Source organism: Haliotis cracherodii, unplaced genomic scaffold, assembly GCF_022045235.1.
Source record: "Haliotis cracherodii isolate W230 unplaced genomic scaffold, xgHalCrac1.p SCAF_2, whole genome shotgun sequence".
In the NCBI taxonomy this organism is placed as follows: Eukaryota; Metazoa; Mollusca; class Gastropoda; order Lepetellida; family Haliotidae; genus Haliotis; species Haliotis cracherodii.
In genome coordinates, this window is record NW_027266275.1 from 73,765,601 (window position 1) to 73,793,512 (window position 27,912).

The 27,912-nt window shown below is 39.5% G+C and overlaps 1 protein-coding gene across 3 annotated transcripts in view; it reads left to right on the top strand.

The window, feature by feature from the left end:
• Window positions 1–5,823: 5,823 nt before the first annotated feature.
• LOC139468504 (monocarboxylate transporter 9-like) overlaps window positions 5,824–27,912 on the top strand; it is a 30,714-nt gene continuing 8,625 nt past the window's right edge. For 2 of the 3 annotated variants that reach the window (XR_011653694.1, XM_071250495.1), the window contains exons 1-2: window positions 5,824–5,968; window positions 25,576–27,649. Coding sequence is in view for 2 of the 3 variants with exons in the window: in XM_071250495.1 (XP_071106596.1) it covers window positions 25,753–27,649 (1,897 nt within the window). In the remaining variant the exon portion in view is untranslated. Of the gene's footprint in view, window positions 5,969–10,996; window positions 11,028–25,575; window positions 27,650–27,912 lie in introns of those variants that run through there. The other variant, XM_071250496.1, reaches the window with a different exon arrangement.

Below are 27,912 nucleotides of genomic sequence, written 5' to 3' on the forward strand. Positions count from 1 at the left end.
TACTTTACCTACAGACGCAGTGTGTCTACAGTCCTAGTTTATCTACAGACGTAGTATGTCTACAGTCCTACTTTACCTACAGAGGCAGGATGTCTGCAGTCTTACTTTACCTACAGAGGCTGTATGTCTACAGTCCTACTTTACCTACAGACGCAGTATGTCTACAGTCCTACTTTACCTACAGAGGTTGTATGTCTACAGTCCTACTTTACCTACAGACGCAGTATGTCTACCGTCCTACTTTACCTACATTTGCGGTATGTCTACAGTCCTACTTTACCTACAGAGGCAGTATGTCTACAGTCCTACTTTACCTACAGACGCGGTATGTCTACAGTCCTACTTTACCTACAGACGCGGTATGTCTACAGTCCTACTTTACCTACAGACGTAGTGTGTCTACAGTCCTACTTTACCTACAGACGCAGTATGTCTACAGTCCTACTTTACCTACAGACGCAGTATGTCTACAGTCCTACTTTACCCACAGACGCGGTATGTCTACAGTCCTACTTTATCTATAGACGAAGTATGTCTATAGTCCTACTTTACCTACAGTCGCAGTATGTCTACAGTCCTACTTTACCTACAGACGCAGTGTGTCTACAGTCCTACTTTATCTATAGACGCAGTGTGTCTACAGTCCTACTTTATCTATAGACGCAGTATGTCTACAGTCCTACTTTACCTACAGACGCAGTGTGTCTACAGTCCTACTTTATCTACAGACGCGGTATGTCTACAGTCCTACTTTACCTATAGACGCAGTATGTCTATAGTCCTACTTTATCTACAGACGCAGTATGTCTACAGTCCTACTTTACCTACAGACGCAGTATGTCTACAGTCCTACTTTACCTACAGACGCAGTATGTCTACAGTCCTACTTTACCTATAGACGCAGTATGTCTACAGTCCTACTTTACCTACAGACGCGGTATGTCTACAGTCCTACTTTACCTACAGACGCAGTATGTCTACAGTCCTACTTTACCTACAGACGCAGTATGTCTACACTCCTACTTTACCTATAGACGCAGTATGTCTACAGTCCTACTTTACCTACATTTGCGGTATGTCTACAGTCCTACTTTACCTACAGACGCAGTATGTCTACAGTCCTACTTTACCTACAGACGCAGTATGTCTACAGTCCTACTTTACCTACAGACGCAGTATGTCTACAGTCCTACTTTACCTACAGACGCGGTATGTCTACAGTCCTACTTTACCTACAGAGGTTGTATGTCTACAGTCCTACTTTACCTACAGACGCAGTATGTCTACAGTCCTACTTTACCCACAGACGCGGTATGTCTACAGTCCTACTTTACCTACAGAGGTTGTATGTCTACAGTCCTACTTTACCTACAGACGCAGTATGTCTACAGTCCTACTTTACCTACAGAGGCAGTGTGTCTACAGTCCTACTTTACCTACAGAGGCAGTATGTCTACAGTCCTACTTTACCTACAGACGCGGTATGTCTACAGTCCTACTTTACCTACAGACGCAGTATGTCTACAGTCCTACTTTACCTACAGACGTAGTGTGTCTACAGTCCTACTTTACCTACAGACGCAGTATGTCTACAGTCCTACTTTACCTACAGACGTAGTATGTCTACAGTCCTACTTTACCTACAGACGCAGTATGTCTACAGTCCTACTTTACCTACAGACGTAGTATGTCTACAGTCCTACTTTGCCTACAGTCGCACATTCTAAATGGTTTAGCTTTCGTGCAAGCCCCGTAGCCCTTAGGGGTCGTTTGGAAAGTTTGGAAAATTTGGAAAGCTCACAGATGCCCTAAACATAGCGCTGCTAATCAATATCCTCCCCTTAAAACAGAATACCATTTAATTTTCACTTTTACTTTGAGTCCCCGTATCCCCCTGTGGTCATGGTGACATCTGATCAACATGCTTATATACAGGAACCGCAGTATATCTAACTGTGTAGCACACCACTTGTGTCATGAAGAGATTTGATGGGGTCATTATCATCGACCTTAAATTAATCTTTGAATAAGAAAATGTGAATGTAGATCTGCTGTTATAGTCACGGGCGTCCATATAAGATATCATATCATACGAGGGCTTGTCAGAAAGTTCTAAGCCTGACTAACTTTCAACTATGGGTCATAACAAAGTGAACTAGTCCATGTAGTACATTGTTTGGGTAGTTCATTGCAAGTGTATTTTTCTGTTGAGGCCGTTTGTATGACAGCCAGTTGAACGTGATGGGGGTCCAAATGGACACAGAAAAAATGGAAAAGAACGAGTACCGAGCAGTCCATCTTCCCGAGGCAAGAGAGTAAACTGACTTTAAAAGTCTAGTTTCCACCCTTGCCGAACTAGGCTAGAATTCCTGGGCTCGATCGTGGCGCCATCAGTGGCTATTACGAGTTCTATGCCTCTCCTATGGACCAATCAGATTCCACCTCTCGTATCACTTGCATTTGCTCCAAACAAAACGGTGGCGCCCAGTCAAGACGATCTGATCGATAATCAAGATCTATATTGTGATAAAACGAGTCTTACATCACGGAGTACATCAAATCACGCGAGCACCTTGATTAAAAACATGAAAAGATTTAGAAAATATCTGTTGACAATGAGTTAGCGGTGCACTTGCTTTGCAAATCCTCTAATCGACCGAAATCTGCATGACAGTTTACGAACCGGATTTCGATTTCGGAGCGCGATTTTGATTGGACTATGCACAGACTCGTTAGTCCAGCCAAACTGTAACTCCATAATACCAGCCTAGTTCGGCAAATGTGGAAACTGGACTTTTAAAGTCAGTTAACTCTCTTGCCTCGGGAAGATGCGAGCAGTCATCAAGTTTTTGACTTGAGAGAAAAGTACTTCCCAAGGAATTTGTGACCCCATGTCACAAGTGTATGGGTGAGTGAGTATGGTTTTACGCCGCTTTTAGCAATATTCCAGCAATATCACGGCGGGGGACACCAGAAATGGGCTTCACACATTGTACCCATGTCGGGAATCGAACCCGGGTCTTCGGCGTGACGAGCGAACGCTTTAACCACTAGGCTACCCGACCGCCCCTCACAAGTGTATGGGGATAGGTGCCCTAGCTGGTCTACTGTTGTACGTTGGACAGCTATGTTTAAGGCTTGGGGAACAAGCCTTGATGATGACCCTTGGTCTGGACGTCCCTCAACTTCCATCAATGAAGATTCAATTAAGGAGATAGAACAATTTATACTGTCAGACAGACGTATTGCCATTGCTGAACTCGAGGAAGACACATGTCTGAGCCATGGATCCAATGAAACTATTTTTCATGAACATTTATACAGATGAAAAAGAAATCTGCTCGTTGGGTGCCAAAGTTTCAAAATTCTGATCTTAAGAAAAAAACTGACATTGTCAGAGAATATTTAGAGCTAATTGAGGAGGATTGTGTCAAATTCAAAAAGAGACTAGTAACGAGTGATGAAACATGGGTTTTCTACTATGATTCCGAGTCAAAACGTCAATCCATGGTATAGCACCATTCCACTTCTCCGGCACCAAAGATAATCAAGTCTTCAAGATCAGCGAAGAAGGTTATGGTCACTGTATTCTGGGATGCGAAGGGTGTGATCCTTGTTGATTACGTAGAAAGTCAAAAGACGATTACCGGTTCCTACTATGCCGAAATGCTTCATCGCCTGAGAGATTCTATCGAAGAAAAGCGGCGAGGAATGCTGACTGCTATTTAATGACAATGTCTCTTCTCACACCTCTCGACTTGCAAAGGCTGCTGTGCGACGATGTGGGTTCGAAGAGCGTCCTCACCCTCCATCCTCGCCAGACCTGGCACCAAGTGATTTCCACCTGTTTCCGAAACAGAAAGAACACCTTCATTAAAAGCGCTATGACGACAACGATGACCTCAAAGCTGCCGTGAAAGGATTTTTCAAGGTGGCTTCAGAAAACTTTTTCCTGACTGGAATTTCAAAACCTCACTGTCGACATGAGAAGTGTATTGAAAAGCAGAGAGATTGTGTTGAAAAATAAATTTAAAAACACTTTCACAATTGTTGATTTTGTTTGTTAGTCTTAGAACCTTTTAACGAACCCTCGTAATGGCGCACATTTCTGATTTAATGCCTGCGTGTGCATATCACGTATCACTGTTTTCTCTAGTTGACAAAATCGAGATAAATCGTGCTTCTGTACACATTTGCCAGAACTATAGTCCAGTAATATACACAGAACCAGCGGAGACTACTTCATAACTATACATATATTCAACGCATGCATGGTCAATAACTCTACATGACTCGACTGTTAATAAAAGAAAATAACGGGGAAATGCTCAGAATAGAAAACGTGACACGTTCAATTACTTATTTCGAGTTGGAATATATAATCCTGTGAATTGTACAGGACTGAGTAACTAGTGGCGAACAAGGCTACATTTTTTAAGGAGCTCCCTGCCCTCATCCGGCCTCAGCTGTGACCGGTTACGTTATGTAAACAACTAAGGTATATGCCCTGCATGCCCTGGCATTATTCCCATCTGGCCCTGGTGCCGTACTACTGGATAAGGTGAGTGAGTGAGTGAGTGAGTGAGTGAATGGGTGAATGGGTGGGTGGGTGAGTGAGTGAGTGAGTGAGTGAGTGAGTGAGTGAGTGAGTGAGTTGGGTTTAACGCCGCTTTGAACAGTATTCCAGTTATATCACGGTTTTACAAGTTTACACGAAATTGTTTTATTGATGTTTGAAAGCTGAGTAAAAAACAATGTTATACTCGGGTAATTTTGAAATTATGAAAACACATTCACAATGTAATATTTTATTTAGATTATGACAATACATTCACAAAATTATAATATTGTTGCAGCCTCTGCTGGTCTAGATAAATGAAGACCAAGGCGGCGGGGTGTTAGACCCCTGTCTATTCCCGCTATGTAATGTGGCTATTACATGACACTCCTGTGGGTGACACGGGAGCGTAGCCTTCGGCCTGGGTGGCGGCCAACCCTTCTAGTTAGTCGTATGCAGTATAGCCTGTAAATTTGTACTGTGGTGCAGTGCTGTGATACTGACAAATGGTCAGAGGTGTTAAGATGGCTGGTGACATAGATATTCAAAATCATCAATCAAGACAAAGAACTAGCCTTCAGCCCTTTGATCAAGACAATAAAACAATTATACTAAAATGGAATAAACTGACTACCCTTAAAACAAGAATGAACTGATCCTATAACCTCATTAAGCTATGAGAGTAATATACCCGAGATTGGGATAGACAGACAACTAATTACGACACTTAACAAGCTGTGTAGTCTGTTGAACTATATACATATATACAACGCATAATAAAATTTAATTGGTACAGTTGTTTAAAATGGTTGATTTTATCCCTGTTACAATATAAAATATTGTGAATGTATTGTCATAATTACAAAATTACCCGAGTATAACACTGGCGAAGGCTACCAGCAAAGGGACCACATGGTCGATTACCAGTTAGGAGCTATCATTTATTAAATGAATATTTTTTGTGTGCTATATGAGTGGAAAAAAACAATTAATTGATAATGCACTTAATATTCCGTTTTAAAGCTATTCAGTACATTTTCTTGTTATTTTGGAGGGTTGACGTTGTAGATTTTAAATCCACTCTAGGTCAATACCGACCAGGTGGCCCCTTTTCTAGTAGCCCTCCCCTTATCCTGCCGTACCCTTCCAACTATTTAAAAACGGGTCAATAGTCAGAACTCCGCTACAACACGCATGCTGTTAGGAGCTTTTGTATGAGGGGAAAGGTTGGCGGTCATTGGGACACTGCCATAGGTGAAGGTCGTGAAAAGCTTCTCTATCAGCTGCGACTGTCCTCTGCGTTGTATAAATCTGACAGTTTATAGTTCGCAGGAAATAAAATGTTCGAAGAACCACCTCCCATTGCAAACTTCTGATTAATGATATCTAGAAATACTGCAAGGATATGAGGTAGGTTAATTTATGTTTGCGTTTTTGTAGACCAAAGACATCTAGTCGTGCGTACCGTAACATATCGGTAGTTATTTGACAGACGTCCAAATTGCTTCTCTATTCGCTATCCATAATCCCTTCAGTGTATCAAACATATATTATGTTATAGTCTACGGTTTTGCTTGATTATTCCCTCAATATAAGCTCAGGTATACATATTAGATATGTTTTTATTATTGTTTGAAAATTGTAAGAGCAGTTTGTTTTGTCAAGAGACAATGGGACCAAAACAATCCGCCAATCAATGCAGATAATATTCGAAAAATAGTGCGTTCTTCAACTACCTGAGTTGTCGTTTCATTTTGATTATTCTTGATAAAAAAGTCCCCTAATTTTTCATCATTTTATTGTTATGTTCTCTGTTGACATGTATATTGAATCAGGTGAAGTCTTTTGGTGAGATTATGAAACAAAGCATTTTGGCTGTATATTTGGTACTTGTTTTAATGCTCGGTTTGTTAATATATTTACACATATTTTACAGAAACCTAAGTTTTATATACTGATTCTTTGATTATTGTATCATAGTTGCAGGTGAGATAAAAAAACCAAAAAACAAAACAGTCACATAGATCTATGTTATAACATGAAGTACCATTTTATGCAAAAATTGGGTTAGAAGATTAAAAAGGTTTAGCAATAAAGTGAATATGTAACCCAAATTCATGTCACTTTACAATATCATGACAAATTAATTTGTTATTTAGAAGACAACTTCTTTCATAGCTTTAGTGTATTCAAGGTCCATGCATTTACTATGATTTGCTGTTTTGATATAGCTCTATATACTGCATGATAATTTTCACAGCTTTACAAAAATGGCTTGGTAGCATGGTGGTTAAAGTGTTCACTCATCAAGCTGAAGACTCAAGTTCGAATCTCTACTCATGGTCGCAAATTGTGAAGCACATCATTGGCGTCCCCTGCCTAATATTGTCTAGAATACCAATAAATGCTGCATAGTAAATACATTCTTAGAATTGTGATTGATGCACAAGGATGATTAGAGAGTATCAGCATAAACAATCATAAATATTGAAATGGAGAAATGATAAATGTTACATGCTAACCTGGCTGCATAGGCTCCACATGGCCCATACCTCATGTCCACATATTGCTTTGATGAGTGTTAGTTTGGTATGCACATTAGTGTCGTAACGATATATCAGACTATCAATGTATTGCAATTGTTTGCCCTATGATAGTACTATATTGATAGGAATTTTAAAATGCCAATAATACTGTCGATAGTGTGCATAGCAATCGATAGTTTCAACAGTTGCAATTAGTTTTAAATATAGCATAAATTATGTGAATTTCAAACTTGTCTGTGCTTGTCATGACAACTTCAGATTAGAGTTACTTTCCTTCGGTTTGAAAATGGCCAACTTTGAGACTTTTCAGCAATACCAATCTCATGAAAATCAGATCTTAAATCTCGTTACTGCTAAACAAAGATCTGAGAACATCCCATTCCGGGTCACAACAGAACAACCTTTTGCGAACTTTGACCGACCACTGACATCAGCCAATTAGAAAGCAGCTTTCTCTAGCTTTACGGCGCTCGTTTCAACCTAGCGACTTCCATTTCAAACTACGCTTGAAAAATATGTTGACACGGTTCTCGATTAAAAATTTGAAAACTGAACAAATAAACATTCCGGAATGTCTAATATATGGTTGCGATTGTATGGCAGTGCTTCCCACATACTGTGCAACGTCTACTCCGTACAAATGTTTATCCCACGGAAGCGAGAGGACAGATGATAATTTTGACGTAATCAGTCGTATGAGTCGTAACTGTTGTTAATGTTTTCGTGGTTGCATGATTAGAAAACGCATTCCGACTGTCACTTTCATGATCTGGTAAGCTGCGCTCTGATTGGTCATTCTGATGTGACCCGTAATGGGAGGTCCTCAGATCTTTGTTTAGCGATAGCGAGAAGATCTTATTTCATTGGGATTGCAGCAATACTTTATTCATATTTATGACAATTATTAAGATCATAATCAAGCCTTAATGTTGGTTTACTACTATTGCAATACAATCATATTAGCAGCAGTAGAAACTAACAGCTTTAGTTCACTAGTCCTTATAATGATAACATATAACCCCTTAGAAAGGGCAAATTTCTACTAGTTCTTATGATCCCTTAACTATTGGAAAGTTGGGCAAGGACTAAAGGACTAGTGACGATTACTAATACTGCATTAGTTAAAAACAGCCCCAATAGTCCGTCCCAAGTGAGCCCAAGTTCGTGCTTACTATGCTATATATATATCAGCAGATGTTCAGTGATAATATAGTGCTTCACAGCTATATTAATATGATAAACAGGGTCAAGTTGTTTAGCAGTCACCACTTGTGCCACATATAACATGGCAGAGAGATGGTTTATATTCTCTGCTTTCACTTTCAATTTGTATGAGTTCAGTTGAATATAGTGCAGGCTGAACTTTGTATGAACATTGGAACTAGTGACAAAAGAATGTCGCTTGAGAATTTCAGGGTCATAAAATGTGAATTGTCCATGTGCTTGGTGTAGCTGTAATAGTGTGACCCATGTCACTCATGAAGAACATGATATGTGAATATGATATAATAGCATGACATCTGAATTTTTTCCTATAGAAATGTTAATTTAACCAGAGCTCGACAAGCCTTTTTGAACCATTGAGTATTAACTTACATGCTATCATTCTGTTTGATAATTCTGTTTAATTTGCTATGTTGGATGAATTCTGAATTGCATTTTTATTAATGTGTTGACCTAATGTTCCGTTTAAGCTCTCATTGGCGATATACAGTGTTCTCTTGTTTTTGTGCCCTTCAATAGCGCTAACTCAGTTGTAGTGAGTGATAATACATGGCTCCCAAAATTTAGGTACTTTTTATAACATTTTTAATTTTACACTGACACAATGTTTTCTTCACAAAATTATTACCATCTGATCACCACAAGCATGTAACACTGGAAATACCAGTCAACAAATCTTGGCTTATTAGCAGGGACGGCTAAGGCCTGCAAGCTGATTGGATATCACCACCAGTGGGTACAGATTATACTTGATCGTTTCATTAGTTGTGGGGAGATTTGTCTTGATGTATATAATGCTGATATGGGTTCCATGTATGTCAAGACTATGGCTAGTAGGGTCATGTCAAGTTACCTTGATTAAACGTGAATTATACAAATTTAGCAATGTAACATATGTTTCTTTTGAATTTTAGTGACCCCGAAATCACCAGATCATATTCCGAGAAATGATCACATTCCATGATAACTCAAAAACTATTGTCAATTGATCTGAGAATATTTTCAACACATAAAGACCGCCTCCATGGTCTGGTGGTAGAGTGTCCGCCTGGAGAGCTGAAGGTCCGGGATTCGATCCCCGGCCGTGTCATACCAAAAGACGTTAAAAGATGGTACTTGTTGTTACCCTGTCTGGCGCTTGGCATTGAGGGGCTAAACAAGGACTGGTCGGCTCGGAGTCAGTATACTGTGTCTGAGTGGGGTATTCATGTTAAACTGCGGCATGGTATCTCAGTGAGCTAGCACTATAAATCGGCATCAGTCTGGACTAGTACAAGCAGCCACACAAACACACACACGTACATGCACGTCGCTATATAAGTGCCATAATCTTGGACGCAACGTTAAAATCCATTTCACCTTACCTTAAACACATAAATGTCTTGCAACAAAATAAATGAATGTACCGAAACGTGAACAATAAATGCAGTTGAAGAAATAATGTTTCGCGTGTTGTTTTCTCACCGAATTGTAAACTCTATTTGTGATGTAAGAAGCCTTTGTCACATTTCCCTTGTTGAAAGAAAGAGGAGAATGTTAGAAACCTTTAATCCCCCTCATACGAAGGAAAGTACAGTGTACAAATGGTCATTGTTTAATTATGGGTAGGAGATTGTCTAACAGTTAAAAAGGGTGAAGAAAAGAAGAAAGAGAGAGAGAAATAGTTAATTTATTTGTCACACATTACACTTTCTTTCCTTTGCTGAGAAAGTGTGCAATCATAATCGTGAACGGAGGCTTGCTAGCGATCAAGTATGTCATTTCGGAGCTAAACAACAAGACCAAATATGGAGCCTCTGTATATTAAAGCTACCCCCTGCAGTATTTTCACTTCAGCCTTTGAAACTGAAAGACAGAACAAAAGTGCAATTACTGCAAATAACCTTATATAATTTTGTAATTTGAAGTTTACACGATATACAGCTTTTCCATTGGACGAGAGGTCGGTCATATGAGCGCGAAATTGACACTCATAAGTGTATGAACGACACAATTTGACGTTTATACGTTTGTGTGCTTGAAATGACGTCAACACTGACAGACTACTTCCACATTACAGGGGAACCCCCTGGGAATTCCCTAGCACGAACCTTTATTCTTGGTCTCAGTGTTTCAGTATACGTTGAGAAATTTCAGAGAGCGTGACTGCATGATTGTTCAGGAATATCCTTGCTGCGGCCAATCCTAATGAACAAACGAAGAAATGCACATCTAAACTATCGTAGTATCGACTCAATCCGTACCTAGGCTGACACTGTCTGTCTCCAGCAATCTATGAATTTACCTTAGTGTCTGTTTGACACATCTTTATTCACCTTTCAATGATCGGCCAGTTGATCAATGATGACTAACACATGTAACCACCACAGGTTCATTAACAACTTCGAAAATCTCTCCCGTCACGTTTATTGTGTCAGCCATTTTGACGTCTTGTACTTGATGTGTATGTATTACGACGCGCTGTCATTGTGACTGACTTACTGAGGAAGTTTCTTTAAGACCTTCCTCATCTAATGAGGAAGTGATTTGAACACATGTGCTGCGTAAGATGTTTCTGAAGAGCAAGTTGTGCATCCATACGCCCATGTCACCATTCTTTTTGAGGAACTATTTTACTCCGCGATATAGCTGGTTGTTGTATGGCTGTCAGTGTAAACATAAATAAAATTGTGTTTAGATGTTGGCCTACATCCTTTGAGGTAAGAAATTGTGATAAAAAATTATAAGGATTATAAAATTATTGAATTGCAAGCTCTGACGTTCATACAGTTTGGCCCTCACTCTATGAAGGTTCATACTCCAATGAACTCACACAAAGTGAAGGTCAGTTCTTAATTACATGCTGTTTTCGATGTTTTGAATACGATATTTGCAATAATGATGTTACGATCTAACCAAATATTCAAAGTTGTATATTCCTATGTGACTTGCACTTTAAGGAATTATTTAATTGTAAAGACATAATGTTACTGTCTAGCTGCGATACAACAGTATATAATGATATTGATTCTCATATCTGTAACAGTTGTTTAGATTTTTCTTATCTCAGAGATGCTATCTTGTGATATTACTGATGGAGGAAGTGTTAAAGTGTATTGATGTTTTAAAATTGAACACGGCAGCAGGTGAAGACGATATTCCACCTGAATTTTTCATATCCTCCGGAGGTTTCCAAGTTCCCTGTTTGAGAGACCTATTTAATAAGGTATTTCGGTATATTCCCTACAGTATGGAACATAGGTATGATCGTTGCTTTATTCAAATCTGGTAAACTGAGTGAACCATCAAACTACACATCAATTTCCCTTATAGATATCTCGGTAAACTATACACAGGCATTTTAGATAATTCTTTATGTTCATGGGTGGAACTAAATGAATTACTTAGTGAAGCACAAACCCGGTTAAGGTGCAGCTATTCTACAGTTGATAATACATTCACTTTACAAGCTTTCTTTAAGAAGACATTCAACCTTGTAGATTAAAGCTTTTATATGTGCTGCATACGAAAGCATGTCATGGAAAAATGTATTTCTTTTTAAAGAGCATGTATGACTCCGTGGCTGTATGTGTGATAACTGAGTTACTCTGGTAAGACAAAGACGTTTAATACCATATCATGATCATGTTTTAACAGTTTTCTTGCTGTTGGAAAGTTTGCTTCAAGTAAAGCTATATCCAAGCCCAGATGAAAGTAATTAAATATTTGACTAAACTTATATTTAGCCACATTATCGTTACATTACCAGAGTTTTTTTGGGTTTGGTAAGGGATAGAATAAAATCAAAACAGAGTTATTGGTTGCTGGTGTCTTTAGATAATAATGGCAAACAAACTGTTACATGGACATCTGATGGCAGAACATTGTTATTTTCTTATGGTTTTTCCTATGTTTGGACTGCCCAAGATGTTGGGGATAAGTTATTGTTTGTTTCTACCTTTAAACAAAGACTCGTGGATATCCTTCTTTCAAGACTGGTCGGAAAGTATTAGATCCTCACTTTCTTTCACATCATGTTTCCATTAAATCTGTGTTGGAACCTGAGAAATATTTAACATTAAATGATAAATCCCTTCTTCATGTGATGTGTAAGTTTAGAATTACATTACATTGTTTAGAAATACAAGATGTTAGGAAGAACAAAGACATACACTATTCAAATATTATGTGTACATGTTGTAAAGCTGGGTCTATTGAAGACGATTTCCGTGTTCTGTTTATCTGCCATGCCTTTGCCCTCCAAAGAAAGAAATATTTGCCACATTTAGAAAATACATGCATAAATCACCAAGTAATGTACAATTTGCTCAACTCAAATGATGTAAGTACTATTATGTCAGTATCCATCTTTATCAAATAGATGCTCTATGAGGTTTCTGAGAGTTGTTAATTTAGCAAATGTCCTGTCAGTCACATGGCTATAAGTGTATTTTCTTCATTCAGTTGTACTCTGGGCCACAAGTCCTAAATACTGAAATCACGTTTGTGTGAGTGTGTGTCTGTCGATACACACAGAACAGTCATCAGTATATGTGGTGGCCATTGTGAACACATTCAATCATCCTTCACACAAGCCCAACAGTGCAAAACGATTTTTCTTTATTGGGCCGGTTGAGCTCCAAGGACAGGTCAGTGCACAGGGACAACACAATAGTCTCCGTCAGCTGTATATTGTCATCACTCTATATTATGGTTCGGGTCAACTTGTTCCACTTGAATGATAGGTCATATTCCAATCAGCATACTGAAATAGTTACACGGGACAAAAGTGCAACTCAACCTTATTTATGTGCCGCTTTATATGTTTTGAATACAATATTTGCATTAGCGATGTCACAATCTATCTAAATCTGCAAAGGTGTATAAACCCATGAGACTTACACTTTAAGTGACAATAAACGAGACATGGCACTTTTATGCATTCAATCAACACCTAAAGATCTGCCAAGTCATTTATGGTACCCAAGCAGGAAAGCAGCGTTAGAAATTGGCACTAGTCCTGTAGTCCTTACTGCCCAATAGTAAAGGTATCCTAAGGACTAGTAGAAATTGGCCCATTTTAAGGGTTTTGCTATATGTTATCATTATAAGGCCTAGTGGGCAAAAACTGTTTGTTTCTAACCCTGGAAAGGCTGGATTGTTAGTATGTGTGTCACGATCTATCTAAATCTGTAATAAACAAAACAGAAAAGATATAACATATTCATGCATGACATACTGTCATCTTGTCACATATTAATACTTTGTTTACATGCTTGTTCTTTTGTACTCTTTTGTACCACCAACGGTGGTTTGGAGAATAATAAACTGAAACTGAAACTGTTATGCTGTGGGTTTTTAAATTTTCATGCACATTTGTATGCAACCAGCTCAAATTTAGTTGGGTTGTGGTGAACAATTTTGCATACCGGTATTTTAAGTAAATAGGCAGCATATTTGGTCCTGAGTTGTTTCACATTACTGACATTCACTTTAAGGCAGCTATAAGTTAATTATCATTTTCATCATTTTTTATCCCTTCGGTTTGAAAAACTTGCTATACAGATCAGTCTAATGGTGAACTGATGCCTTTTGAAGATTTCGGATTTTGAAAAATACTGAACAGCAGTATTTTTTTCTTCGCTGAACCGAAAGTAATCCAATGACAATGAACCAAAAGTGGGTTAAGTAGCCAAACTCCATTTCTGAATCGCACCAGACTGGGGTGGATATGTCATCACCTGATGACTTTTGTGAAAAATGGGGTGGGGAGAGGATTTTTACTTTGTAAACAATAAAACTGTTGAAGGCAAGTGTTTTGCCTTGGTTTGTTAGCCACACTACACAATGTCAAACATTAATATCTCATATTTGACATGGCATAACATAAATAGTGACCCAAATGTGTATTAAGGAACTGTGACTTTTCAAACTACTGATGAAACTAATTTATAAACTTCATGTGAACAAGACTCAGCATCCAAGCCATGAATTTGTGCATATTGGATGCATAGTTTCAGAGGCATGTAAAACCCTGACTGTCTAGTGATGTGATTCACATCTCGGTCAGTCCAGTCGGTTCCTTACCAGGTTAACATGGAAACAGTTTTGTAATGGAATCCCTGATCATGCTGTTACAGATGCGAAGCCAGGTAAAAACGCGTTTTGTTCAACACCTACTGTATAAAAAGCCTGGCTGCACAGGTTGGTCCACTGAAAGCCTACTGAACATTTCTAGGTACCATGTAATCCCAAATTATAGTGGGTAAAAAACTAGAGGTACTAAGAACAGTATGGTATATGCTTATTGTAACCAATGATTGCTTTAATACGTTTCATTCACACATAAAACTGAGCATATTTAGTGTAGTGCCTTTTAATGATTTCTACATGTAAATCCAGTAAAGATCTGTCAACCAGGACAGGACTTTTTACAAAATGGCTGTCACTCCCAAACTTGCTTTTAGTTACAAAATATTCTGGCTTGAGAACGAAGTACTGCATTGATATCACTTTTTTTTTTCTTAACTCCCTTGCATCTTACTGTAAGTTTAAGGCAATGCACATCCCTGCTCATATCAACTGGCATTTAGTAATCCAAACTGTTAAGGTTAGTAGCCAACTACGGATCACAGTTGATTATTTATAAAATGTTTTGGAATGGTGTACTATTTGGTTAGATATCTGCATCAGTATATATATATACATATATATAGAAGTGACTTATATAGTGACTTATATATATAAGTGACTTGTATAACATTTTAGCAAGTGTTTACCATGGAGTGATATATTACAGGTAGGGCTGGGATGGGTAAGTCGACACTCGGGTCCGGTGGGTCCTGAGTACGACCAGGGTACCCACAGGACTAACTGGACCCGTGGTTAGTCACGTGATATATTGTTTAATGACAAAAATTATCTAAAACTCTATGATTACACTACAAGTCACTAATGTTCGCATTTCTTTCTGACTATGCACGGGGCGGTCGGGTAGCCTAGTGGTTGAAGCGTTCGCTCGTCACGCCGAAGACCCGGGTTTGATTCCCGACATGGGTACAATGTGTGAAGCCCATTTCTGGTGTCCCCTCGCCGTGATATTGCTGGAATATTGCTAAAAGCGGCGTAAAACCATACACACACTCTGACTATGCACCCATTCCTTCTGACTTTTATATGTTTGAATAAAGAAACAATTTTCAGTCAACTTAAGTGTATGCATGACCAGATCATTTTATTCCCAATCGGACAGTTTGTCGCTATCTCATGAGACCTACAATGGGTACCTGGGTAGGGACGGGTAAAAGGGGGGTGGGTACAGGGTTAGTAAATTTGGACTGGTCCCAGCCCTAGTTACAGGGTATTCTGTGTAAAGCTTCTGTTAACCAGAATGTCGTCCCTAAAGATGCTACGATGGATCCCTGATCGTTACATACTCATGTCGTGTTTCTTATAGATACATGCCGACCTGATGCTTGTTGGCTCTGAGTGTTGTAATGCATTGATATTTTGGTTAATCTTACAGCCCTATTTACTGACATTTTGTCTAGCAATGTGTCTAGTAGACCTGAGTATTTGTCAGACTTGGAGTAATGACTCTAAGTCCATGCGTATTATCTCAATCTTGAATTAACCCATTAATGATCCCATTGCTAGAATTGGATAACACTTGTTTATACCAGCTTTGCTAAAAAGTTGGCCCAAGATTGGTATAGCAGCTGACTTGTTCCTTTTTATCTGGAGCAATGCCATTGATCTTCTGCTGTTCTTTGTACCTGTTGGTGTCTAGAGAGTGTCTCGGTGATAAGTGCAGTTGTTCAGGGATGATTTGGAAATGTCTCCATATGCATCTGCGTGTGACCTGAGTGCAGATTGATGCTATGTAACTGATAGTAATAACAAACATGGTATTAATACTTGGCAAGACTCCACTTTGTATTTATGGGCTGATTACTGAGTGAGTCTACGAACCAGCAAGTAGAAGAGTGTGTGGTGGACCCGTATCGGTGATGATGAAGTTGCTGTGGGACTGTGTGGCAGGATTATTACAGGACGGGGCATGTGACAGTGTGGAAAGATTGTGGTAAATGATACTCAGTGGTGATACCGATTACATGGCATTAGACCGACAAACTGGGAGATAACATCCTGATTCAGTGATCCTAAGTGCAGCTTCAGGAGAGAGCATGACCAGGGAATGACAGTTCTTGTATGATGATGGATAGTGGAAGCGGTGGATGAAGATCCTTGGTAGAGGCGTTATCTTATTGCTGCATGATGTTTTTGTGGGTGACAACTGGAAGTTGTTTGTTGTGACTGGAAGGTGCAGACAGGATTATGCTGTGGTACTGTCTTGTGATACCGCTTGCCTGAAATACCAGCAGTGCTTTGGTGTGGTGTGCCAGCTCCCCTGCATCGCCTCCCCCCCACCTCCCCTACCCACCCCAACAGCCCTCCTCGAAGTGTTAATCACTTACCTTCCTGCACCAATGTTTCTTTTACACTTTTATGATCAGAGAGTCTCGACTGTACTGCGAACTCTATCTTTTCTAGAAATAGATGTAAAGTAAAATTGATTAGTGTAAATAAGTACTTTTTCTTCTGAGTGGTACAGACAGTGGTTCCCTCAGATATATGGTAAGATTTCATAGCTTTGAATATGTGTTGTGAGCCCTGTGAGCAGATGCCCTGGTCCTGTTGTCAAATTAACTGCATGATCACATCTCTCAGGGTAGAGTAGGTCTTCAGCAACCCATGCTTGCCGTAAAAGGTGACTATGCTTGTTGTAAAAGGCAACTAACGGGATTGGGTGGTCAGGTTCGCTGACTTGGTTGATGCATGTCATCGATCCCAAATGCGTGACTTGATGCTCATGATATCAATCACTCGATTATTTACAGACCGCTGTCATAAAGCTGGAGTATTTCTGAGTGTGGCATTAAACAACTAACCAACCAAATCTCAGCTGACAAGGTTTTATGTGTTTTGTGGAAACACTAGGGTAGACACTCGCACCTTAATGGAATGGTTCAAGCTTGTGTTCATTTTGATATATGGCATGGTGCATGTCCTAACTGTAGGGCTGCAACGAATACACTGTGAGGAAAATATGATTGATATCACAAATATAGGGTAACGAATGCGAATATTAATTTACGAATACAATAACAAGTCAGCAGTTGATGTATTATTTGTTATATTCAGTGAAACATAAACAACATAAATTATTTGACATGGTTGGTTAATTATTAATATATTATGCATTCACATTACTGCACTTATCCAGGTACTGGTATCTGCTCAAATACGACAATGACCAATGACCAAAATACTATCAAATTAAATATCATAAGAGTGTTGTCTTTGAAGAAATCTATGCATGTAATATGTTCTTATGGATATTTTTAGGTTCAGGTTATGTAAATGCACATGCTTGCATATTCATCAATATTTGAATCTAGTGGCCACGAATAACAAATTCAATTCAAACACGAGTGAATTGTAACAGCCCTACCTAATTGACAAGCAATGTTTATGTCTACATAATTACCACTTACTGTCAAGTAATAACAAGTTATTGCCATGTGTTTATGGTTGTTTTGGTTGATCAATTTACCAATAAGCTAGAAGGCATGTATACATACAGAAAACCATGATGTGAAACATATTTTGAGAATAGGGTCATGAAATGGATATGAATTGATAAAGTCAACAAGCTGATCCTGGCTAGATGCTTTTAAGAATTATTTCAAATAAAAATGTATTGAACTGATATTGATGTAGGCGTCATAACATCTTGAGAGTGGAATTGAATTGATGGGTTTTCAGAAATAAATTATGACACCAAAACTCTTTAATACTAGAATAATAGAACATTTGGGTGTCATTTCAAGTTGTGTATTGATTCAGCAGCTGTCGTTAGGGATATGGTTTCATCACGCATCACAGCACACTGTAAATCATAATACTCGCTAGTATAAACGAGGCTTGCAAATATTCAGTCATGGTTGAATGTTAAATATATTTCCAAAGGTTAAATCCCCCTGTCCTATGCATGATGCATGGGATAACTCTACACCGCATACATTTCTTTACAGTCAGGTGATAATCCCAGTGTTTGTTTGTGTATGTCAAATATGAAATGCATTCACAAATTATTATAACTTTACTAGACACCATAATTTCGAAAATTGATTTCTTCAATTATTTTTTTACAGAGTTATGGCCCTTGCACCATGCTTTTCAACTTGCTGCATAGTGTCTGCAACGGGGACAAATTTTCTCAGAAACTGCTGATGTTACATGAATGAACTTTACATGCTTATCTATGAGATATTTGTGGTGACTGTGTTCAAAAAGTGATCCTGTAAATTACTTTTCCAGAGGAGGGGCCTCTTGTGTGTATTACTTTCACATTTAATCATTTTTTTCTGATAACATAAATATGATGAAGGGACCCTAGTGCATATGTCTTCTAAGGCTTTGTAGGACTCTTTTTTATAGTTAATATTTACTACTATATAACCAAACAAAATTCTAATGTGCCCCATGGCGTGGGATAGTGATACCGCTGTTGTGTTGTTACTATAAAACATAAATTGGGAAATTAGTTTCCTCAGCCAAGCCAAGGCATTACCAGGCCTTAAAGTTCTTTCTCTTGCTAGGGAGCGGCCTGGCTCCTAATATATTGCCCTGGTTGTCTAAAGGGACAAATTCAGAAATAAGTCAAAATGGAGTTTCACTGAAGAGATGCCAACATTATCACTGTGGTACATAGACATAAATACAAGAAAGTCATTTGAATAACAGCAGCATTCGCTTGAGTAAGAGAGTATTCATGTTATTTTTTTTAAAGTAACATTTTCTGAGTAAAGTACAGATTCTTGTACTTTTTTGGTTGAGTCCCATCCGGAATTCAAACCTACACTGCCAGTCTCAGTGAGGTCAGCACATAAAGTCTGCTATCTAAGCCACTCTGCCACCGGCGCTTCCACAAAATGAAAGTCTGACAACTGGCAGTCCAAATCACGCGCTTTGTGTACCCCTCTGACAAGTGTGACCACTTTCTATATGGCATTGTGTGTTCATAAGAGAGTATTTATTAGAATTTCAGAGCTCCAGATAAGCTGCGTATCTGCGTAAAATACGCATCAGAAATGCAGAAATACGCAGTAAAATAAAATCCAGGCGTATCAAATACGCTACAAACATTACAGATACACTACAAAAATATAACTTGTGCGTATCATCAAAATATTGTGAAATAACCCTGCGTATTCGATTAGTAAATCAGCAACTTATTTTGAAATTATAAACGGGCATTCCGTCAACCTTGCCAAACTCCTAGATGACAGTTACATCATGATCATTTGCCATCACACTTTCTTGTGGAAGTATCGTGGTATTTTTGAGTCCTACAAAGCTCTCTAACCCAAACGACACCAGTTTGCAGGGACTAGATGAATAGTGTTTTTAATATTTAACTTAAATACCCACATGTGTAAAAACTAGTGGGTAACAGAAATTTGAATACGCAGATAGAATTACTGATACCCAACGATTTTAAAATGCATGTGTAAAATACCCACAACACCAAAAGCTTATCTGGAGCTCTGGAATTTTTTAAGTTTACAGGAGACAAATCTGCTGAGGTTTCTTAGCACTGGGACTTTAGGAGTACGAAAAAGTTGTTGACAGTTTTTAAGAAAGCGCTGACGATCAGTTTCCAAATGTGTACACTCAAAGAAGTAGTGAAATTCACTAGTAAACGACAGTAGTACTACAAAGTGGACAGATCCTATCAACTTAGAGTAAATCTATCCATCAAATGATAGAGGAAAGAGGAGTAGGAGAAATGTTAGCTCACAGTGTGGTGTTTATTGCTATAGTTCAACAAGGTCCAGCGACACCATTAACACAACATATTCAAGTAAACAGCAGCTGTGTGCGTTGTTTTCACAAGGGACAAAAGCTGTGTGTTTTATTTTCACAAGTGACAAAACTGTGTACATGTTGTTTTTAACAAGTAATCTGGCCTAGGGTTGGCTATGTGGAAAATCCTCTGCTTAACCTATGTCAGTTGTGTTGACAAATTTCTGTTTATGACCTATATTTATTTGTATGTAAATGTGTTTTTAGAACTGTCTTACTTATATCAACATGGCCACATGAACTAAAAAATTGTTAGGAATACAAATTTAGTGTTGTATCGACCTGTTTGTAAACTTGATAATACATTGGCCTGCTTTTTTTTATGTCAATAACATAAGATATGTCTTTTTGTGTGATTCTTATGATTTCTCTCACCCGTGAAGGTCCAGGGTAGAATAGGTCTTCAGCAACAGCTTGTTGTAAGAGGCGACTAATGGGATCGGGTGGTCAGGCTCGCTGACTTGTTTGATCATGTCATCGTTTCCCAATTGCATGGAATGTTCATGATGTCGGTCACTGGATTGCCTTGTCCAGACTCGATTATCTACAGACCTCCGTCATATAGTTGGAATATTACTAAGTGAGGCGTTCATCAACAAACAAACAAACAAAATACAATTTTTATATTTAACATGTTGAATAGACTCCATGTCCAGCTTGAGTCTACCCTGGCGTGTAAATAGGAGTGAGATCCTGAAAATTAGGACAGATTAATCTGATCCTGCCGATAGGGAATCTGATTAGCTCTTTTATAGTATTAGTTACATAGACCACAAGCAGGCGTTACGGGAATGTATAGTGTCAAAGGTTGAGGGGTGGACACAAACGTATTGCACCCCTCAAATGACACTTTACAAATTTATCACTACAAGTTCACAAGTTGCAAGGAATTTTGTTGGTGAAATATTTTATGTGACAATATTAGATTTTTTTCGTGTCCCCTGTAGGACAGGGAGTCTTAAAGTATGAAAAGTCCTGATGTGTGTGAAGGCTGCTTGGCTGACTAGCATGGGCTTCTTTATGACAGTAAGTGGCCAATCAGATACCTAGATTTTGTGATGAGTAATGAGTATGCATGTTATAAATCAGTAAAAATTAACATCGTAATTGTTTAATTCTGAACCTTGGAATACTTTCAATTTAGGGTACAAAGGATACACATCTTAGTTTCCAAATAGTTCCAAACCTTATGAAAACATTCACATAAATGTTAATCCCTAATATGGTTGGTCAACACAACCTAACCTTGTTGTGATTGGTCAACTTACCCAAACCATGGTATAACACATATCATTTAGTATAAATATCGGTCCGGAATTAAGTGTCTTATCCATAAAACAAACATCCTCTCTCTCTCTCTCTCTCTCTCTCTCTCTCTCTCTCTCTCTCTCTCTCTCCATAAGCCCTAAATACCCCCTTAAAACTACTACTCACTTCACATCAGACACAATACCCAAACATGACAGACACTCGGATCATAACTCACGCTGACATATCCGACATATCTGACAAGGACACGCCTACACCTGTGGAAGCATACAACAGTTCTGACTGGGCACCTGAAACCCTCATTCCTGACGGCTATGGAAATAATATTCCTCAAGCCTCCTCCATCCCCACCCAACCAATTTTCCCCAACCAAGAATCTTACATAGCAGGAACTAAAATTAAACAAATATTCCAAGTCACTGTAAATAGCTCCATTACTAACTGGCAATTATTCACCCGAGGCGTCATACGAATGCACCCCAGAGAAACTGATGAGGACCTCAATTTATACACCAAGGAAGCTAACTCTAACCCAGATAACCACTCACAACCGGAAATAAGTAGCACCCGTAGGATCAATCTACCAGAGACGGCAAAACCTTCCCAACCCCCATCGTCATCATAACTTTTTAAAAAACATCTAAACATCCAGAAGCCCCCCAAACAATCTCTTTTGGCCCTCACACCAACCTAAAAGTTAAACCACATATTAAACAAGTAAAACAATGAGCACCAACTGCTTACAATACAACCACACTGCCAAACAATGCAAATTCCCAAAAACTAAATGCAAGAACCGACTGCCCAGGCACATGCATGCCCTGGAACATACATTGTAAATCTATAAAACACTCCTCACTCTCCAACCAGTGCCCACATAGACATAATCCACATATAGCCTGCATACAAGAAAAAAAATTCTCTGCTAGATCTAAATTTACCCTTCCAAACTATAACTAAGAACTGACCGAGCCAAAACTAACCCAGGTAGAGCCAGAGGCGACCTCATCATATACGTCAGGGAAGACATAAGCTGCAAAGAAAACATTTGATTCACCTGATGAAGGAGTAAGCATATACTCCCAAACGTTGTGTTTCGTCATAATAAAGAAGTTGACATCCAAAAATTCTCTTTCTTATGTGTATCACTTCTAAATGCCATTCAAAGACTTATTGTATCAAAGCCAAAATGTGTGTCTTGATGGCCCAGTCATCTGAGCTGCTGCAATTCACTGTGCAACATTGCACGCTTTTGGTTGTGCTACATGACGGGGGAGTATGTAGCAGGGCGTGGAGTCATCCCACAGATGACATCTTTACCTTGTCAGCTTGCTGACGGGGTTAACCTCTTTGGTCATGTGGACAAGGTGTCCGACCTGTGATGAGAAGGTCCGTGGTTCGAATCCCATCATGGGACTTAGAAATTATATGGCCGCTACATTGGCGCCCAACGTGGGGCTGATCATGTTCATATTAAATTTAAGCAAAATAAGCCTCAGTACCCTACTATGCAGCCGGGACGTGCCTTCTGTTGACGGGGGAGTATGTAGCAGGGCGTGGAGTCATCCCACGGATGACATCCTTACCTTGTCAGCTTGCTGACGGGGTTAACCTCTTTGGTCATGTGGACAAGGTGTCCGACCTCTGATGAGAAGGTCCGTGGTTCGAATCCCATCACGGGACTCAGAAATTATATGGCCGCTACATTGGCGCCCAACGTGGGGTTGAGCACGTTCATATTAAATTTAAGCAAAATAAGCCTCAGTACCCTACTATGCGGCCCGGGACGTGCCTTCTGTTGATGGGGGAGTATGTAGCAGGGCATGGAGTCATCCCACAGATGACATCCTTACCTTGTCAGCTTGCTGACGGGGTTAACCACTTTGGTCATGTGGACAAGGTGTCCGACCTCTGATGAGAAGGTCCGTGGTTCGAATCCCATCATGGGACTCCGAAATTTTATGGCCGCTACAGTTGCAATATCCTCAGTAATGGTCGTGGGGTTGAATCCCAGATTCACCCAGATTATGTTTCTATGTTTGTAAGCACCATACCTGTGGTAGTCGGCACAACCAGATGACATAATGTGACGTAACTGCAGTGTTATATCATACTCACGCAAGATTAGGTGTTGAAAGTTCTTATCTTGAGGCCTTGCATTAAGTCTATCATCTGTTTATTCCAGGGAAATCTTTGATATACTTCTTAGCTCACCTGCACCAAGGCTTTGTATCAAGACAAATTTGTCTTATTGAAAGTACAAGGCTTGGGCAATGGGCAGTCATGGCAAGTTTGATTCTTGATTTTCAACCCAAAATTTGTTTGTTTGCTTACTTCAGTTTTATGATGTAGATGAGTGACGAGGGTTGATTGATAGTACATATAATTATTTAAATATGCTTACCAACAATGACTGTAAAAGAAGTACTTTTCTAAAAATATTAGCTTGCCGATGATGCAGCTGTCAAATCAGCCGTTTCAATCAGATGGGGTTTATTGTGATTTGATGCCTCTGATTGACCAATCAAAATCGAGTGTTTTCCAAATTCATGGTGGAATGTTTAATATGTTTAGCTGAATATGGACAAATGTGCTAAATTGAGTCCCTCTATCTATCCACATGAATATTAGCAATATTGCTTTATAATCATCCTTAAAGCCAGTGAGTTTATTATGTATTGGAGAAAACACGCTCACGAGGTTTTGGTAGACAGAGCATGCCCTGGGGAGATGGAAAAACCAGTAGGGCGAAGCCCCAGTGGTTTTTCCCGACCCCCAAGGCATGCTCTGTCTACCAAAACCGAGGGAAAGTGTTTTTCCATGCTTATAAACCGAAAAAAGAAACTTAAAACAACATTTATCAACATTTTTATGTTTCCATGAACCTATGAAACGCTCGTAAAATATCTGTTGCTGGCGTACGGATCTTGAAAAGGACTTTCTAAAAACCAGTGAGGCTTATCAACACCTCTGTAGCCTCGTGGTACACTCACTGGGCTACAGATATGAAGGTTGCGAGTTCGATCCTCGGGAATATAAAGAAAACATTTGTCATTTGATTTTACATTTCATGACATGTTACAATCTGAATGGAAGTTATATTAATAAAATACCCAGGACATTATATAAAATCCCTGGGATATTATGTAAAATCCCAGGGACATTACAACGTCCCTGTTTATGAGATTTAACCCGACTGGAAAGTAAAACCTCACAATAGGTTTTAATGCCTATAGAAAGAAGTCTCTTACTTAATAGCGATCCCAATGAATAGGTTTATAAATATACATCAGTATATTACAAGTTATTTTGAGCTAGATATTTGTTTTGACACAGGTTATGAGTCAGGCAATAACCTGGAATAAATATAGTACAATAACTGGAGGAAGGAGAGGTCAGACAGTTTGTATTGTCTGTGGGTGTACAGGATGCATCAAACTGAAAAAGATTTATTAAAAATATCTACTAGCTGTGAAAATTCCCTGGATGTTCCTGGTGTGACTGTGTGTGGGCTTCATGTGTGTGGCTCATACTGGGCTTCAACAAGGGATTGCTTTATGGCTGTGTTCAAGACAGTGGTATTGTTACTGTCTGTTTAGAAAAAAAGCTTTGTCGAGGATATTGACAGACTAAAGAAAACTGTTCATTCATTTGTGTATCATACTTCATTGTTCATTACATACTGGTTAAGGGGCGGTCGGGTAGCCTAGTGGTTAACGCGTTCGCTCGTCACGCCGAAAACCCGGGTTCGATTCCCGACATGGGTACAATGTGTGAAGCCCATTTCTGGTGTACCCGGCCGTGATATTGCTGGAATATTGCTAAAAGCGGCGTAAAACCATACTCACTCACTCACTACATACTGGTTAAAAACAAAAAAATACTTCTTTTATGATCATGCTTGACACTTTTTGTTTTGAGAATATCCCACATACTTCCTTCTTCATATTGATCAGTGTTGTTGGAAATTAGAGAGTCTTTGACACAAAATACTTTCTCTTGATCTCCCTGTTTAATGAGTTGTTCAGACTAAATTGCAATGTAACCACTATTCTTGTTGGCTTGCAGGGTTTTCCTGGATTGGAGCATCTGTATGGCAAGTCACTGTAGAACAAAACCTTCCAGGAGCACCAAAACCTCAAAGCTTAAAAGTATTCTGCACCTGAGCAGGCCAATGACTAAATTATGCCTCTCCACCCTCTTCTCAATCTATACTGCCGAGTTCTTTAGTAGTAATTCTTTAATATGGCAGAGACTAAAAACTTATCTGTGCCTCGGTCCCGCCACCAGTCGGCTGAGAGCAGCACGAGCTGTAACACGGAGCACTCCGACAGCTCCTCCTCGTCTGACAGCTCCGTGGAAAGTCTCCCACATGCTCCAGATGGTGGATGGGGCTGGGTGGTTGTGCTAGGGGCTTTCATAATCTCTGTTGTTTGTGATGGTTGTGCATTTTCCTTCGGAGTCTTGTATACAGAACTTTTAGACCACTTTGGCGAAAGTAAAAGTAAAACATCATGGGTTGGCTCTCTCTTTGTCGGGGTTCCACTGATTTGTGGACCTCTAGCCAGTGCACTGGTGACCAAATTTGGATGTCGGAAAATGACAATAGTTGCAGGATTTGTCACATCGGCTGGATTCATCCTCAGTTCGTTTGGAAACTCAATAGAGATGCTGTGCATAACATTTGGATTGGTTGCAGGAGTAGGTATGTCTTTCTGCTATGTCACTACGGTAGTTATAGTGGCTTTTTACTTTGAACAAAAGAGAGCTCTTGCAACAGGACTAGCTGTGTGTGGCTCAGGAATAGGAACGTTCATAATTGCTCCTTTGACGGAATATTTGATTGACGAATATGGGTGGAGAGGCACTGTGCTTATTCTGGGAGGCGTGCTCTTGAACATCATTGTTTGTGGAGCTTTGTTCCGACCACTGAAGTTTACCAGAGCAGAAAGAAGAAGGAGGGCACTGGAACAGTTCGACAAGTTATCCCGAACCATTTCGCGCCAAAGCCTGCCCTCACGAGGCCGTAGTCGCTATAGCAGTGAAGTAAGTCACTCAGACAGCTCTGGAGAAGAGACCAAAGACAACCAAATTGAACTTGAACAAATATGTCATTCTCAAGTGCAGCTCCCAACTTATGTCAATTCAGACCAAAAGACCGAAATTCCACAAGAGGTTCTTGCCAAATTTCGTAAAAATGGTTCAAACATCGAACAAACACTTCAAAGATTCTTCCATAGTCTGAATTTCACAGTGACTGATGAGCAGATAAAGACTGCAGAATTATTGACAGTAACAAGTGATGATCAGATTGTGTTCATGACACAAGAACCTCAGGAAAATAAACTCACCAATGGTGTGTCCAATACAAGCAATGATATTCACCCAAATCGCCACAAACAGCATCCTCATCGGGGACATGGGGTGTGGCAACGTAAGACACCCGTGAAACCCAGCAAGATGGTGCAGTACCTTCCCCTCTATAGGAAGGACATCTTCTATCGGGGAAACCTCCTTAAATTGTCAGGAACACACTACAGATCCAGCAGCTGCCCAGAGCTCTACATAAGTTCATTTGATGATGATGAAGATGAGGATGAGGATGATATATTTGAGATATGTCCTCTTTGCAAGATTCTCCGCTTGTCAAAACAAGTGAAGAGGGTGATGAAAACAATGTTTGATGTGAAGATTCTCGGTAACCCTTTGTTTTTAGTATTTGCGATCTCCAACTTTATTCTTTATTTCTGGTATGATGTACCATATGTTTTCATGGCTGATAGGGCAACAGAGCTGGGTATATCAGAGGAGAAGGCATCGCTGATAATCTCCGTGATTGGCATAGTCAACACATTTGGCCAGGTGCTGTACGGATACCTGGGTGACAAGAACCTCAGCCTCAACCTGCTGTATGCTGTGTCCTGCATCCTGTCCGGGGTCAGTGTCCTGCTGGTGCCGCTGATGCAATCCTACTGGTACATGTGCACCCTAGCGGGCAGCTTTGGCTTCTTCATCGGCTCCAACTACGCCCTGACCACAGTCATGCTGGTGGAGTTCCTGGGGATAGATAAACTGACCAACGCCTGCGGATTGCTGATGATGATTCAGGGAATTGCCAATCTGATTGGACCCCCTGTTGCTGGTAAGTGGAACCTTTTATACTCAGCATATGAGGATTTTTCTTAATTCTTGTTGGGTGAAGCTGATTTCTGGTGCCCCTCTGTGATATGTCTGGAATGTTGCTAAAAGTCAAAGCGGCATAAAACCGTACTCACTCACTAATTCTTGTTGTTATTTGCTTATGTTTAAACATAATTATTTGAAACCTAATGTGACAGTATTAAATGTGAATATATTTTAGCTCACCTGACGAAAAGTCACGCCACCTGCTTATATGGTGTCCGT